Genomic DNA, 17,380 nt, shown 5'->3' on the forward strand with positions numbered 1-17,380 from the left:
AACGAACGCCTCATCACGTCCGAATCAGAATAACATCATAAACGATGGACATTAATTCTTGGATTCTATTAACTTTTTGCCATAACTTAATTTTTATTTTTTTAAGCGGGGTTTTCACTATGCGAGCACATTCCAGTAAACGATATTCCGGCTTACATACATTTGGTTGTATCGTTTGAATAGCTTGTCTCAGAACATCATTAGAAGTACATTAAATATTATAATAATAACAGTTTTATTATTTTAAGGTAGTAAAGCGGTAGCAGAAGATGAAACCAAACCAGAGGTCAACCATAAAAATATTTTTATAATATTAATAGTGTGACGTGATCACTGCGTTGTAAAAATAGTTTTATTCCGAATAAAGGTGCATGAGGTACATATTAAGATTTATTTAAATCCACCAAGAATACACAGACATATTTCATATAACAAAAAAAAAATACCTAAAGAATGCTAATTGTAGCTTCAAAATCATAGTTTTCTTGCACCTGGGTATCTCTAGAACAGTTCCCCATATGAGCCGCTACGGAAGCAAGTTAGAGAATCTCAGTCATTCGTTTCTTCTGTCATCCCGCCACAAAATGCATACATGCCGTTCTAATCTAACCCAACCTGTACTAGAGTCGAATGGTATTATTTCACGTAACGATAATCATAATAATAATAATAATATTGACACACTTTTACACAAATTATCTTGCCCCAAGTTAAGCATATATAGCCTGTGTTATGGGTTACAAGACAATGATATATTTAATACAATATACTTACTTAAACATACATAAATAAATTTTAACATCCATGACTCGGAAACGATGGCATGAGACTTGATTGCAAGACGTTTATTCCTTACAGTCTTGTATTGAAAGCACGTCAAAGACGTCACTTGAACCGGTGGAAGGTGCTGAAAACTCGGAGGTGGATACATTTTTCTTCACTTTGGGGTGGAGGCAAATCCCTGGAATTTACCAGGTAACTCAAGATCTGGTATGAGGTAGCTGCCGTGTGCAACCTATTAAGGTCGCTTTTGGCTGATTATGAGCTACTCGTAATTAGGAATTATTATAGTTTACTTTAGTTTTTTATTTTATTTTATTAAATCCAAAATAATCAAAATAAAGTTATCTGTATCTTATAATATTGTACATATTATGAGAAGTTTACTGCCGACTGGCATGCTGAGTGGAGTTAGAATATCTGAAAGGATATTGGTGTACGAGTGTGTCCGGTTTTAAGTATCAAGCGAAGCCTGTGTGAGTATTAATTTGTGTTTTTGCCGTGTGGTGCACTAATTTATACTCCCGGGATGAGCATCCCAATTTCACAATTTTGAATTATAACGAATTGTTCTTAGAATTAATGTGGTCATGTAGTACATTGTAGTGATAAATTGTCGCCTATTCGTATTTTATTCAATTTTTAACATTGATCTTCACAGATTTCCTAGAATTTTTATAATCAAATAACTAGAATAAAACTTCTAATAGATAACTGAAGTCTTTCTTAGACAAAAAGATCTGAGCCCGTACGAATAAAACGACGTCGGAAAACAGTCGAATGTTAAAACGTTAAGAGAGTATCAAGTATATTCAGAGTCTAGTCTAGAGTAAGAGCATAGACTAACCGAATTCCGAGCGAACTCGAATAATGGAAACTCTGCTTTAGTAAAGTTGTGAGGAACCAGGAGATTAATAAGCGGACGAGCCTTTTGACCTAAATATAATGTGAATTCAACCTAACGGTACTGGAGATGAATAATTGAAATCGATGATAAATATATTATCAATTTCATAAATGAAATATATCACTTACCTACATATTAAGTATTTATTATTTACATTTTAAGATTTTATAAATGCCGACCCCAATATTAAGGTAAAAGATTTAAAAACTCTTTTGTTGCATACAATTTTAGAAAAAGATAGTATATAAGCCTTAGGATAAGACAAAATTTTTATTAGTGGAGAAAGTAGTTGTATGTTTTGAAAAATCGATAACGGCATTAATAGTTCTATTTAAATTCTAAAATTGAAATTACTGGGTTAATAACTTATTTTTATTTTTATATGGAATAGGAGGACAAACGAGCGTACGGGTCACCTGGTGTTAAGTGATCACCGCCACCCACATTCTCTTGCAACACCAGAGGAATCACAAGAGCGTTGCCGGCCCTTAAGGAAGGTGTACGCGCTTTTTTTTGAAGGTACCCATGTCGTATCGTCCCGGAAACACCGCACAAGGAAGCTCATTCCACAGCTTTGTAGTACGAGGAAGAAAGCTCCTTGAAAACCGCACTGTGGAGGACCGCCACACATCCGATGGTGGGGATGATATGCTAACTTGTGGCGTGTCGTGCGAAGGTGGAATTCCGCGGCGGGAATCAGGTTAAACAGCTCTTCGGAACACTCCCCGTGATAAATGCGGTAGAAGACACACAATGAAGCAACGCGAGATCCAGCCGTTCACAGAGTACTGGGTCCCCGACAATTCGAGCTGCTCTGCGTTGCACGCGGTCAAATGGATTCAGATGATACTGGGGTGCGCCAGACCAGAGATGACAGCAATACTCCATGTGTGGCCGGACATACGCTTTGTAGAGCGCTAGAATGTGGGCCGGCCTGAAGTATTGCCGTGCTCTATTAATGACCCCCAGCTTCTTGGAAGCCAATTTGGCTTTGCCTTTGCCTTCTTTTAGCTTTACATCTTTTACTTAATTAAGGTATGTTATAACATGGTTTGTCATGCTCACTGAATGGTACTGCTTGCGGCGGCGTCGTGAAGGAGTGCTGCTTGTGGTGCCAGGTCGACCTGTTATAGTTAATAAATCATTGTATTTGTTGGGTGCAATTACTAATTATGACAGTAATCACAACCATCATTTTCACAAAGCATCCTTACACAAACAATGAGTTCAAGCTCTAAAGGTTGATGCATCCAATAAACGACAATTTATGTATTTTTTTTTAATAATAATATTGACACCCTTTTACACAAATTATCTTGCCCCAAACTAGGCGTAGCCTGTACTATGGCTACAAGACAACGATATATTCAATATAATATACTTACTTAAACATACAAAAATACATATAAACATCCATGATATAAATGATTGAACCTACCGGGATTCGAACCCGGGACCTGTAGTTTTGTTGTCAGGGTCACTAACCATTCGGCTATATGGGTCGTCAGATATTTACTTATATAGATAATTCTTTATAACTTTTTATAAAATAATTTATATTGTATATATGTACATATCAGTACAGACATTGTAAAATACTCTATTTGATCGAAAAGAGTTGAGTCTTATATGTTCTTCTCAACAGCTCAACTATTTACGAGCTGTTAGGGTTTGTAATCGAATAGTGTTTGATATTGTTCATAGATGTCGCCCTAAGCCATCAAGGACGCGTTATAACGTTATCTAAATTCATTAAAGATCTGTAACCTGACTTATATTCCAGAGGGTAGCCCTTTCCCTTGTTTGAAAAAAAAATATGTAACTGACGGTCCCACCCAGTGCCCCGCCTGTAGTTGCAGGTGGCGTTTAAACTACTGAAAGGAGCATTCGCCCCGAACAGTTACCCCGAGGCCCGTAAGGACCTGCGCAGAAGGAAGACCCAGGTTGTAACTGATGAATATCCAACCGGTCCCGCCTGTAGTTGCAGGCGGCGTTTAAACTACTGAAAGGGGCCATCGCCCCGAACAGTTACCCCGAGGGCCGTAAGGACCTACGCGGAAGACCCGGGTGTGTGATGAATATACGATTGGTACGCCCCTATTAAGTGTTTAATACCTTAGTTAGTGGGATATTTTTGGGATTTTTACACGAACGTATGGTTAATTCAGTAATTTAAAATAAATATTTGCAGCGTTGAATAAAGTTTATTTGACTTTGACCTTAATATTATCTTGTCTCAAAGTGTCGTACACAGTTATGACGCCGCACTGAATTTTAGGTTCAATCAAGTATCCCAAGCGGCAGTGCATTGTTATAATAAAAATAAACATATTCATTTCGGATTAGATTCATATTTTTTAGTAGTGTTTTAATGACAAACAGTTAAAATGTTTGTTAATTACAATTAGATCAAAATATTTATTCAAACAAAACAAATCTTATAACTTTATTTACAATAAGCAAATCCCGTAATTTCATCTAAATTGTAACAATGTCTACCACTGCATTATGTTAGATTTATTTATTAACTGGTTGTCTGCAACTAAGTGTAATGTAAGTGTAAATTTAAATATTAAGTGTACTTAGTGAAACTTTTTAAGGAGACATCCTTGTGTCCATATTTCTATTTTTACTTTATCTACTTTATGTTTAAGGGTGTATCTGTATTTGTTTCCAAATAAATAAATAAAATGAAAAAATACTATGATTACATAAAATTAAAACTATCATTACGTGGAAGCGTACTAAGAATACTGGCAGCATTTCCACGTTGGATAGCTTGGCTGATCCGTAGACCGAAATAGCTGACGGCGATTGGGTTGCCAGTAGCCCTATTGAGGCGAGAAGTTAGTACTTTGTACATTCTCCGCGTCTCTGGGCCCCATGCGCCACCTTTCTAAAAGGGGGGGACTCCCACCGATTTGAGAAGACACCCAGGATGCCCATCTTATTCTATTAATGGCAGCAAAACCATCAGTGTATGTTTTCGCGAACACCCATGATGCTCTACGACGCCACGGCATGCCAATGGGTGGGGGCCCGTTGTCACTTTTTCTTATAAAAACTTTAAAATTTTGTCTTATGATTGGTTTATTTATTTAACAAATTCCGCCAACAAGGTATACACTAATATAAACACAGTATAATACAAAAACAATAACATTCATATGGTAAGTGATGCCTCAATTATAGGCGAAAATGACATGCTATTCAATTAAATTAAGTCACAAAATAAAAGAACTATAATTTATTAAATATCTACGAATATAATCTTAATGTAAATTAACACAAAAACAGATTGACGTCATCCCACCCTTGAAAGAACCGTTTTTATATATTTTTGTAAATTGTGATTAAATATGTCAACTTCATCGTGGTGTCTGTTATATTCCCTGGTGATTCTATTCAAGGGAGAGAAATAGCCTAAATTAGAACCTGCATAGTTACAGAGAAATGGACTTTATTTCTTACATGCTCTCGGTTCAGTTTTTTGTACAGCGGGGCTTAGTTTCGATAAAAAAAAATATTGAACATCATCATCATCATCAGCCGGAAGACGTTCACTGCTGGAAAAAGGCCTCCCCCAAAGATTTCCATGACGATCGGTCCTACGCTGCCCTCATCCAACGTATTCCGGCGATCTTGACCAGATCGTCGGTCCATCTTGTGTGGGGCCTACCAACAATGTGTCTTCCGGTACGTGGTCGTCATTCGAGGAACATAATAGCTTCTAATTATTAAAAAAATACGCTTTATTGTAACTGTCTTATTCATAATGTTAAAAATGGTATTCATAATCGCATATTAGAAGTAAAACGCTCTTTATCTCTTCGATAAAGCTGACGTGACTTATAGTAGGTAGGACCCTTCTATAAACCTATTTTAAGCATTCGAACGCAAAAAAACATGGCCGACATCGATCAGCTGTTCGTTAAATAATTAATGTGTTTAGCTTCCCGCTCAATGTTGTTGAATATCCGTCATAGATTGACAACCGACAGACTTGAAACTTTGATTTTTGAAGTTTGATATTATTTTGACATCGACTTTTGATAACTGACAATCACCATTGATATTGAAAAGATGTCTGTTTCATTGACAGTTCCTCATTAAATTAGTTAAAATCATGTTTCTTGTACGAAATGGCAACATTGCGTACTATAGAGACGTTATTAGTTATGGGAGATTTAGGTAACGAATATGAATAAGGAATTTTATCGAACGTTCGATAGGCTTAAAACACGTTTTAGCTAATATAGCTTTATACCTACGAAAAGCGTTTTATTACGAACAAGGCAGTTAGTGGTTTAAAGAAAATTAGCTGAAATATTTATACATGAAGTTCATAAATTAATGATTAAGATTTAAGCTGCTACGAATACAAAAAAGTAAGACATATAAATAAGCACACCGATCATTCAAAATATTGCGTCAATCTATTCATTTACTTAGCGGAAACGCACAATTTTATTGTAAATGATTTTCCTCCATCTAGGTGTCTAGGCAATACTTAATTTGATTTTAATAATATGAGTTAAGTGAAAGTGTAACTTATAAATCGCGACAATTTGACGCCAGCACTAATCTAGATTAGAAAATTGAAGAAATAAATCTTAGTTTCATATTTATAAGTTAATAGATTATAGAAGGTAGTCAATAGTAGAAGAAGTAATCTTAATCAATTAAATACCCTTATTAACTTTATGAGAAATGAAAAAAGCAATGGAGAGGGCTATGCTCGGAGTTTCCCTGCGAGATCGAATCAGAAATGAGGAGATCTGTAGGAGAACCAGAGTAACCGACATAGTCCAAACGATTGCGAAACTGAAGTGGCAGTGGGCAGGGCACATTGTTCGACGGACAGATGGCCGTTGGGGCAGTAAAGTCCTCGAATGGTGACCACGTCCCGGAAGACGCAGTGTTGGCAGGCCCCTCATAAGATGGACCGACGATCTGGTCAAGATCGCCGGAATACTTTGGAGGAGGGCAACGCAGGACCGATAGTTGTGGAAATCTTTGGGGGAGGTCTTTGTCCAGCAGTGGACGTCCGGCGGATGATGATGATTAGCCTTATTGAGTATTTTTGTTGCATCACTTTGCATACATTGTAATTAAAACATAATAATGTAAAGTTTAATTAGAATCATTTTTATTAAATGCAGTATTTTCTCGATCAGGGTCCATCACGGTGAAACACACTAAGAATTTCTCAGTTTATTCACTCACAATTACTAGTATAGAATTCAACTCGAACTGAAAAGTCTTTACATAAAATAATCGCTTTTATAGCTTCCTTACAATAGATAAAACAGATACAGTAGATAAAACTTCTTTTAAAACAAACAAATAAAATTAGGTACTGTAAAATAATTAATATTTATAATAAATGGTTTTGTGTAGTTATTTTTTTTGCGAACCATTGCCGGTAGGTGGCGATTTGCGCCCATATGTATACGCTTTATAAGTAACTGTAGGTTTTTAATTGTCCCTCCTCCTCCTCGCATTGGTTTCCTCAGTGCTGAGGGTCGTGATCATCTCGACAGAGTACTTTTTTGCATATTATTTGCCGCCATCTGCCCCTGTCGGAGCAGAGTGTAAAACGTCGTGGACAGTGGTTTCAAGGGCAGTGCGAATCTGATCGGACCATCGCATGAGGCTCCTTCCTCTTGGTCTTCTTCCCTCCACCTTCCCTGTTACCATCAGTCTCTCCAGGTTGTCTTCATCCCTTCTGGCGATGTGACCGAAGTATTCTAGGACCCTACGCAAGCAGATGGAGCTTAGTCACAATGCCCAGCTGTTTCAGGATCGACACATTAGTTCGGTGTGCTGTCCAAGGTATGCCCAACATCCTTCTCCAGCACCACATTTTGAAGGCATCGATTCGTTTTCGGTTGGCTTTCTTTAAAGTCCATGTTTCAGCGCCATATATGAAAATGGAAAACACCAGTGAACGCACAAGATTGGTCTTGGTTTTTATGCTGATGGTTCTACTCTTCCATATTTTCTCTAATTGTGACATGGCGCCTTTTGCCATGCTGATCCTACGACGAATCTCTCCCTTGCAAGAACCATCCTTGCAGATTTCAGAGCCCAGGTATTTGAATCTGTTGACCATTTCTAATTGTAGTGTTCCGGTAAGCTCCAACCTGCCAGTCCGATCCACAACCATAACCTTTGTTTTAGACCAGTTTATAGCGAGACCCAGCTCAGCGCTGACGCTCTCCATCCTGCTAAGAAGTTCATGCATTTCAGCCTCGTTGGCCGCCAACAGAGTGGTGTCGTCAGCATAGCGTAAGTTTGTGAGTTTATGCCCGCCAATGTTGATTCCACCGCTCCAGCCGTCGCAGGTCTTTCGTACGGTGTACTCGCCGTATACGTTGAACAGGATCGGCGAAAGTATACAGCTTTGTCGAACTCCCTTTTCAAAACCAAAAGGACCCGAATTGTCCCACGGAACCTCTTTTATTTTACGGGATGAAAAGTATCTAAGATGTTGTCCGAAATCACCGTGCAAAATTTCAATTAAATCGGTTCAATAGTTTCAGAGATTAGGCCGTACAAACAGATAGAGAAACAAAAAAATTCAAAAAAAAAATGATTGAAATTGTTGATCGAAGATCTCTACAGATTTATTATAAGTATATTTTTTCAGCTGTCTTACTATTGTAGTGTATGAGATACAGTCCAAGTACTAACAGACGAACGACAATCGAGTCTTAGTAACAACAAACAGATACCAAATCCTTAAAATGTATATTCCAACTAACATCTCATATATTTTAAATTGAACATTAAAGTTGAAAGAGGAAGTAATCATAACCAATTTATAATTTTGGATTGAATTTCCAATGACCAGCAAAAATATTGTGCGCGTTTGACCCACATTTCGCGAGTCAGTTTTGTGCACAAAAGATTGTGATGTCGAACACGGCAAAGGATTTATGTGTGCTTGATATTGTTATTCAAATTCGAATTGCTATTGAATTTGTGGCATAAAATTTGTGAATTCTTGATACTTTGTGAAAAAAAATTGTAATTTTTAGTTATGTAGGTATGCTATAACATGGTTCGTTATTGCTTGCGGCTGCGTCGTGTGCCGGGTCGTCTCATTCCCTCAAATATGTGCGAAAGGAACGATTGCTGGTCCATGCGTCAAGTCGTGAACAGGTACTGCTTGTAGTGCCAGGTCGACCTGTTATAGTTAATAATAAAATATTTGTTGAATGCAATTACTATTTGCGACAGTATTCACGACCATCATGTTCACGATGCATCCTTACCCAAACAATGAGTTCAAGCTCTAAAGGTTGATGCATCCAATATACGATAATTTATATTTATACATTTAATTCTTGATTAATTTTTATGAAATAATTTATGTTATATAAACACGATTCATATATTGTGCATCCAATAACACAGCACCTTACAAATAATTTGTTATGTATATTACAGCCATTCTAAAATACCCTATTTTATTGAAGAGTGTGGCCGTTGAGTTTCTTATATGATAAATTCAGTAATTTATAAGAAATATTTAAAGTGACGATTCAGACAATACAAACCCTTGAGTAAGCTCATATATATAACAACCTACACTCAGAAATAAGAAATGCCAAAACACTAACTTCGTTTAGGGCGAGTCTTCAAAAGCATATATAATAATGAATTGCTGTTCGTTAGTCTCGCTAAAACTCGAGAACGGCTGGACCGATTTGCCTAATTTTGATCTTGAATTATGTGTGGAAGTCCAGAGAAGGTTTAAAAGGTGAATAAATATGAAAGTGTTCGGAATTAAATAGCAACAACAATTTTGTTTTTCCTTTGATGGGGGACACATCGTCCGATATTTGTTTTGTATGGACATATTTTCTATGAGAGAATTTATTGACGCACGGTTTGACAGTTGTGCTGTGAAACAATTTCATTACAACAACAGGGAGCATATTTTACGAAATAATTCTTGATGTCATGATAATATATTATTGACAAATTCATAAAAAAAAAATATACAGAACAGCGTCTGTCGGGTCAACTAGTACTTAATAATTTTGAAAAGTTTCAATAACATAAGTGGGTTGTTTTATGTTTTATCCATTTGCCTGACATTTTATTGCACTGTATACCTACCAAAATCATTGTAAGTATCTACCTATATTATTAAAATGTTAATTTCTCTTGTAAGTGACAATATACCTTAATGACAAAAAAGATATTTAAAAGTAAAGATGGTGGAAATCTTCTTGGGTCTCAGTAAATACCGAAGACATTGCGAAGGATGTTAAAAAGTACACGTCTTAGTATTTGTTGCTATTCTTGTACCAAATAAATTCCGAAGAGTGACTTACACGTTCGTGGTATTAAAGATATAAAAGTCAATAACCTACAGCTAGTTTTATAAGTGTGTATGTAATAAATCTATCAGAGCAATTCCAGTTAGGCTCCGGAGCGCTTCTAAGAATAGTCTCAGACATTTTAGTATATTAAGGCTGGGGACCGAGCCAATGGCCTTGAGCGTTGTTTCCAAGACAATACAAAATAAGCGTGTAAGCTTTTATAAAATGCCGAAAACGGCGAGGATAAATATTAAAAACAGATGTGGTAGTACTGTTCCGGACGAACACGGCATATTAAGTTAGTCCAAGTAGTTCATTTACCAGTGGGAGACTCCTTTGCACAGGATGCCGGCTAGATAATGGGTACCACAACGGCGCCTATTTCTGCCGTGAAGCAGTAACGTGTAAGCATTATTGTGTTTCGGTCTGAAGGGCGCCATAGCTAGTGAAATTACCTACTGGGCAAATGAGACTTAACATATTATGTTTCGAGGTGACGAGCGCAATTGTAGTGCTGCTCAGAATTTTTGGGTTTTTCAAGCATCCTAAACGACACTGCATTGTAATAGGCAGACTGTATCAATTACCATCAGCTGAACGTCCTGCTCGTCTCGTCCCTTACTGTCATAAAAAATAAAATAAAATATGCATATAGAGCAGAGATCAATAGAAAGCAAACACAGAAAATATTTCCAATTAGGCACAACCCAGTTAAAACATTTCTTGACATTTTGTAATGATAAAAATATTTGGCGTATATATAATATAGCTTCTCTCTGCATCTTCTCCCGCATTTATCACGGAGAGTGCTCAGAAGAGCTGTTCGGGTTGATAACAGCGGCCAAATTCAACCACCGGACATTACGTGCAAAGTACCACTCGCATCACGTTGACGTCTGGTATTCCACGACCGCGCGTTTTGCAAGAAATTTCTTGCCTCGCACAGCCACTTTGTGGATTCAATTACCGATGGCTGTTTTCCCGAGCTGACACAACTTAGGGACCTTCAAGAAAAGAGCATACTACCACCTTAAAGGCTGGCAATACATCTCTTGACACCTGTTGTTGCGATGGGCGGTTGCCCCACCACACCGCATCCCGTGAGCCTCTTGCCCGTTTGCCTCCTCTGATATATCATAGGCACATAAGTGAATTTGCTAGAAACTGTCATAACTATAATGCTAACACCAGGAACACACATTAACTTATAATGATTACTACTCAGCTAAGTCGAGTTAGTAAGTGTTTTGTGGGGCAATTTATATGCTTTTACAATCCCAGAAAATGTTCAAAGAAAAGTATTACGTTATTCAAAAGAATTATAAAAAAAACGTTTGTATGGTAAAGGTTAGTATAACATAAATCACTTTCTTAATGATACCACATATTGGAAATGGAGCGACCACCCTCAGGCTATTCAATAATAAGTTTAATTGTACAATATTACTTTCTATACATATTTTTTGATGTAAAAAAAGCCCGCTGAGTTTGTTGCGCCCATTCTTCTCAGGTCTGAGGCATTAGTTTTGGAATGGGTGGTAGTTTTTGACTTTCAATAAGTAATGTCACATCCTATTTAGAATACAAATATTTGAATTTTAATATACATAAATATATTCTTACAGAAGATACTTCTAAGTAATTATCTAGTAGTCCGCGGTGACAACCAAATTAATAAGAATCACTACTCTCAATTAGACTCCGCCATAATATGCAAATGGGAGAAAATTTAAAAAGCGAAATAATGCAAGCCTAATTTAATGCACATTTTCAGAACATATGGAATTTAAGGTTCTTATTTAAGCAGGTCAAAATGAACATGATTTCAAATTCTAATATTTATATTCGAAATAAAATTTGAAATTACTTATTGTAAGTCAAAAACTACCACCCATTCGAAAGTGTATGTCTCAGACGAAGAACGGGCGCAATTAACTCAGCTGGCTTTCTTTTAATAAAAATATTGATGCAATGTAATACAGTGACCTTTACGACAAATTTTAACATCTTACATTATACTTTTTAGATACATACCACAATTTGTTTTAGTATAAAAAGTTCTTTTATAGTTATTGTAATTTGACAGTTTTTAAATTTGAGGGAGTGGCAATCATCATTTATATTAAGGCAGCAACAGTATGAATCCCGAGTCCTGACCGACTCAACCTGTTTATTGCATCAGACAAGACAATTGGAAAAACTTACTGTTGGTTAGACAGAAGTTATAGGACTTAAAGTAGAGCGCTTTGTAACGCACGTTTTTGGCAAACTTGATTCGAAATATAAAACTTATTAGATAATTAAAAATGATCAGGATACACTCTATTTTTTACTGGGGTTTTTTAAATTTATAATCATAGCAACCAGTTGGTAATATATATACTATTAAGTTTTTTTTTAATTATATTTTTAATTAACCGACTTGATTCTGACTTAATTATTTACACGTTGAATATAAACGGCTGATTTTAAGAGACACATTCAAAGTAAGATAATAACAATCAAAATAAACATTATAGCTTCATCTTATACAATATATTCCAATATGTCTTCATTTTAGTCTTGCTCAATAGTAACACTGTCAAATTATTAAGTATGCTATTATAACCACAGTTCTGAAAAGTAAAACGAATTGAGATGAATTGGCAAGAAACTCATCAATTAAAAATGTAATATTTTAATTTTACATGTGCACTCTAATAGTGTACAATATAACCTCTGCGAGGTTTATATCACGTAAGGAAATCCAACATTCTGTTAGTTAACATTGGACCGCGCCGATTTTTATATTCTTAGAAGCATGCCTCACAATTAGTCGTAATTTTTGATGCGAAAACTTCTTTAAGCACTTTGAGAACCTGCTTTTATGGGCATTGAATGAGAATGAACCGTCACGTACGGTTGTGTAACGCTCGATCAGTTAAGGTCAGCTCGAGTCGACAAGGATCGCAATCAGTGAAAGATATTTTTTACTAGAGTAATTTATGCACAATTACTATTATTATATTATTTATTGTAAATTCTATTAATATATGAATTAAAAATAGTTGTAATTCGTGTTATTAACCTCGTTTTGATGCAATTTTCACTTCTGTCTTTACACATTCTGTCTTCTACCGAATCTATCATGAGGAGTGTTCCGAAGAACTGTTTGACCTGATTCCTGCCGCCGAATTTGGCAGAAGACGCCACAAACCAAAATATTACCTTAACCATTCATCATAGTGTGGTTTTTGAAGAATCCACGAATAACTATAGCGTGGAATGAGTTTCCTTGCGCGGTGTTGTAATGAGTACCTTAAAAAATAGCGGGTTGCGGTCCGGGAGTGCCGGCAGAAGTGAAAACATGTACATTAACGTTGTGTATTTTTGAATATTTTGGAATGGTTAGGGAATAATTTCGCACAAATTGATTTTTTTTATCAGTATAGAAGTACTAGCATTGTGTGGCTAAATACAATGTACATTAATTGCGCTATCGTACACAAAAATGACAATTAATATTTAATTAAAAATTTAAAACTTCAGTACGATTACAATTATTTTATACTAAAAAGATTATCTCTCAGAAAAATCAAATTTCACTGTCTTACGAATTTGCGACCAGGCCACCTGTCCTGACGCGAGTTTAACATTTTATACCCATCCAAGGAAATGCTCAATGCCGATAAGTTTTTCACATCAAGTATCTATATCTTCCCGACGTCTGTTAGCCCTAAGAATAATGTAATTAGGTGTCGATATTTCACCATCATTCAACACAGTATTGATCGTAGATTCTGAAGTAGAATTATTTAATGGCGAAGTTATATCTTTTATGTACAATAATACAATAGACAGTGGGAACAAAGAAATATAAGTATAACTATCACGTTTGAGAGTTTCTTCGCTAATGACAAAGCTTAAAAACCAAATAAATAAACTGTAAAAATATTTCACGCCTGAGATTCGATCCCTGGACCTCGCGGTGTTTCGGCTTCGCAATCACAATGATCCAACTACTGGTCCAATGACCGTATGATCATTAAGTTGAAAAAGCCAAACTATAATTATTTGAAAAAAAAAACCTTTACAATTTAAACGACTGTCTTACGAATATTTGGTCAGGCCATGTGTCCAGACGCGAGTTTAACATTTTATATCAATCCCAAGAAAAGTGCTCCACGCCGCTATTGAAGTTTTAACTTAAAAAATTGTACACATACACTAAATCTACTTGGACAAAATGGCGTATCACTTAACGTTTTAAAAATTAGTTTCTAATGGTATTTTGTATTTGGAATAGAGTACAGCCACCAATTGTAATTGAAAGTATGTATATTGCTGATTATTTCAGCTAATTAATTAACGAGCTGGCCTGTTCGTTAAATGACGAGTCAGTGAACAGGCTAGCTCATCGTTGATCAAACTAGCATCACTCAACGTTGGACTAGTTATAAGCTATGGCCGAACTATGTTGGCACCAGAAATATTTATTGCAAAACGATCGAAAGCAGCGAATATTATTGTTTCATGTTTTTGTGTAGATTGTGAGTTAACTTTAATATAAATTAATAGGTAATATTGAACTTTATTTTCGTAAATAATAATATGTTACTTGATATTCATGCAGACTGTATTTCTTTTTATAATTTCTATTATTTTAATAATTTGCTTCATCTCTTTGTCATAATTTTCTCGAACTTTATTTTGCACTTAATGTCTTCCAATGAGTGTGATCTATGTACCAGTAATTGGCATTCATACCAGACTTGTATAAGACCATGATTACTTTAATGCTGTTTGTGTATCAGTAAATAAATAAATAAAATAAATAAACTTTAATTTACCAAACGATCTAAACATTATTATATACTATATATAAAACATAACATATTGTTTAGATTTACAAGAGCGACATCTCAAGTAAATTTCCCAATATGCAAATATTGGGGTTGAGCAGGTTATCAACTGTAAAGTAGATCCTGTACACGAAACCACAACCTGAGAGTTGAACAAAGCAAACAGAATTTTATAACGAGGCGGTACTCGAACCTTTAGCTCAATTGGTTCGAGCACCGGCACGGAACGCCGGAGGTCGTGGGTGAATCCCGCATCGTTCATAAAATTTTGTTTTTCAAATTTAATTTGTGTATTGATCCTAGAAGTGACGGTTAAAACTTTAAAAACATAACATATTGATTGTTATATACTATAAATAAATAACGTATGGTAATCTTAAAAATTGCGATTATCGACTTGGCTAGTTGTTTTTCAGCTTTTTTATTTTGCCATTGAATGGCTAGCCAATTGCTATTGATAACATGTGTGTATATATATGTGGATTGATATATCTACTGTATAGTACAATATGTATGTACTCAATAATATAACTATGTTTTTACTTATTAAATTACATTTTTTTATCTTACTCGTGTAAGGCATTTAGTAATTGACGTTTGTGTATTTTGTTGCATCACTTTGCACATATATTGTAAATGAAATTATTTGTAAATTTAATTGAAAATAAGAAACTGTTTTGAAAAGAGCAACCTTAGAGCGTCTTGCTCGTTCTTCTCTATGGTAATCTGCATTCCAAACGAGCTGTATAAAAAAATACACATTTCAAGTCTATTGAAATTTAACTACGAAATAAAATATTTTTGATTTGATTTGATTTACAAACAAGCAATAATTGACGAATTTAAACTTCAGTCGCAGGTAAAACCGATATGAAGTGGCGTCGTGTTTTGCGTAATAATAAATCTCTGAAATTTGAAGATAGGCTATATGACAGCAGCTTCTAGGAGCGCAGATTGTAAGGACCGCGTCCGTATGTAAGTGTGTTTCTACAGTCTAGGCGAGTCTAGTAACGCAAAGACTTAGCTTGGGTGACTTCAACGCGTATAACTTAAATAGCTTGGGTAGACCACCACAGAATCCTTGGAGCGATTTGTGTTAAATTTTCCAAAAGTGCATGGTTTGTCTTAATTTATTTTTATGAAAGTAAAGGAACGACACGAGTAGGACGTTTAGCTGATGGTAATTGATACGCTTTGTCGATTACAACGAAGTGCCGCTCAGGATTCTTGAAAAACTCCATAAAGTTTGAGCGGCACTACATTTGCGCTCGTCACCTTGAGCCATAAGATGTTAATTTCTATTTGCCCAGTAATTTCACTAGCTACGGCGCCCTTCAGACCTAAACACAATAATGCTTACACATTACTGCTTTACGGCAGAAATAGGCGCCGTTGTAGTACTCATAATCTAGCCGGCATCCTGTGCAAAGGAGCCTCTCAATTGATAAAATCGGCAATATGGCTCCCAGAAGTTAATTGCAGGAACTAAAAAATAATACCTAAAAATACTTTATTTTTAGATTTACAATCATTTCTAACTCTAGAATTATAAGGTTGCCTGAATGTTTTGTTACTGAAGATACGAAAAACGTTCACCCAAATCTAATAGGTGTGCATAAAAAACAGTTTTCCGGAAACTTAGATAATTGCTGAACGAGTTTTCCGCTGCATTATTTCCAGGTTAAATGCGACATTTGAACCTGCAAAAAATAGCCGCTTCTTATTGACTTCGCAAAATATGTTCAAACACAGTTAGTTGTAAATAACTGGTATTTTTGATGACCTACATAAGAGTGTTATTTTATTTGAATTTGCTATTTGTTTCCGACTTTTTACTTTACGAGTTTAGCAAACTAAAAGAAATAGCAAACTGTTTGATTAGCCACGCATATATTATTTAAGAGACATAAGTGCATGCAATTAGAGTATTTTAATAATAATTTTCGTGATAATTATGAATAAGAGATGAATTTGAAATGACGCGCGAATTGGGCACATTTTTAGCGTAAATTCTTGGCGCATTAGGAATTATTATTGTTATGAATAATTTAGTGTTAAATAAGTCTTTAACAGTAGTTTATTAATCAAGGCGTTAGTTTAAATGTTATGTTAGGATAATATATCAAGCATGGTTGAATAAAGTTTATTTTGACTTTTGACTCGACGCATCTCAATTTCCCCACTCACTAATTCTTCTACACGTATTGTTGATGCATTATCACGACCCCTGGACTATACTACAGTACTCAGTCATCGTAGGCACTTAGCAGTAGTCAGTACATACTGGCTCGCTCTCCGTCGCGGACATAACGTCTACCGCTGAGTAATTAACTATAGATGATCGTGAATATTTACTCTGTGTCACAATGGTGTGCAGAATAGCGCCAAAACCCGATGGATGTGAGTATTTTTTTTAAATTTAATTACGTTCACTTTGTACGTGGTTTTAGAATGAATTTTTAGATAGTAACACAATTTGAATTTTATGTTAGAATATCAGTTTATTTAAATAGTAT

The 17,380-nt window shown here is 35.6% G+C and overlaps 1 protein-coding gene across 1 annotated transcript in view; it reads left to right on the forward strand.

Annotated features, from left to right (window-relative positions):
• Window positions 1-17,117: 17,117 nt before the first annotated feature.
• Window positions 17,118-17,380, forward strand: part of LOC126974531 (synaptic vesicle glycoprotein 2B-like) — a 45,052-nt gene continuing 44,789 nt past the window's right edge. Inside the window, exon 1 of the mRNA XM_050822046.1 lies at window positions 17,118-17,264. Within this exon, the coding sequence (XP_050678003.1) occupies window positions 17,231-17,264 (34 nt within the window). The 5' untranslated portion in view covers window positions 17,118-17,230. The remainder of the gene's footprint in view (window positions 17,265-17,380) is intronic.

Source organism: Leptidea sinapis, chromosome 32, assembly GCF_905404315.1.
Source record: "Leptidea sinapis chromosome 32, ilLepSina1.1, whole genome shotgun sequence".
NCBI lineage: Eukaryota > Metazoa > Arthropoda > Insecta > Lepidoptera > Pieridae > Leptidea > Leptidea sinapis.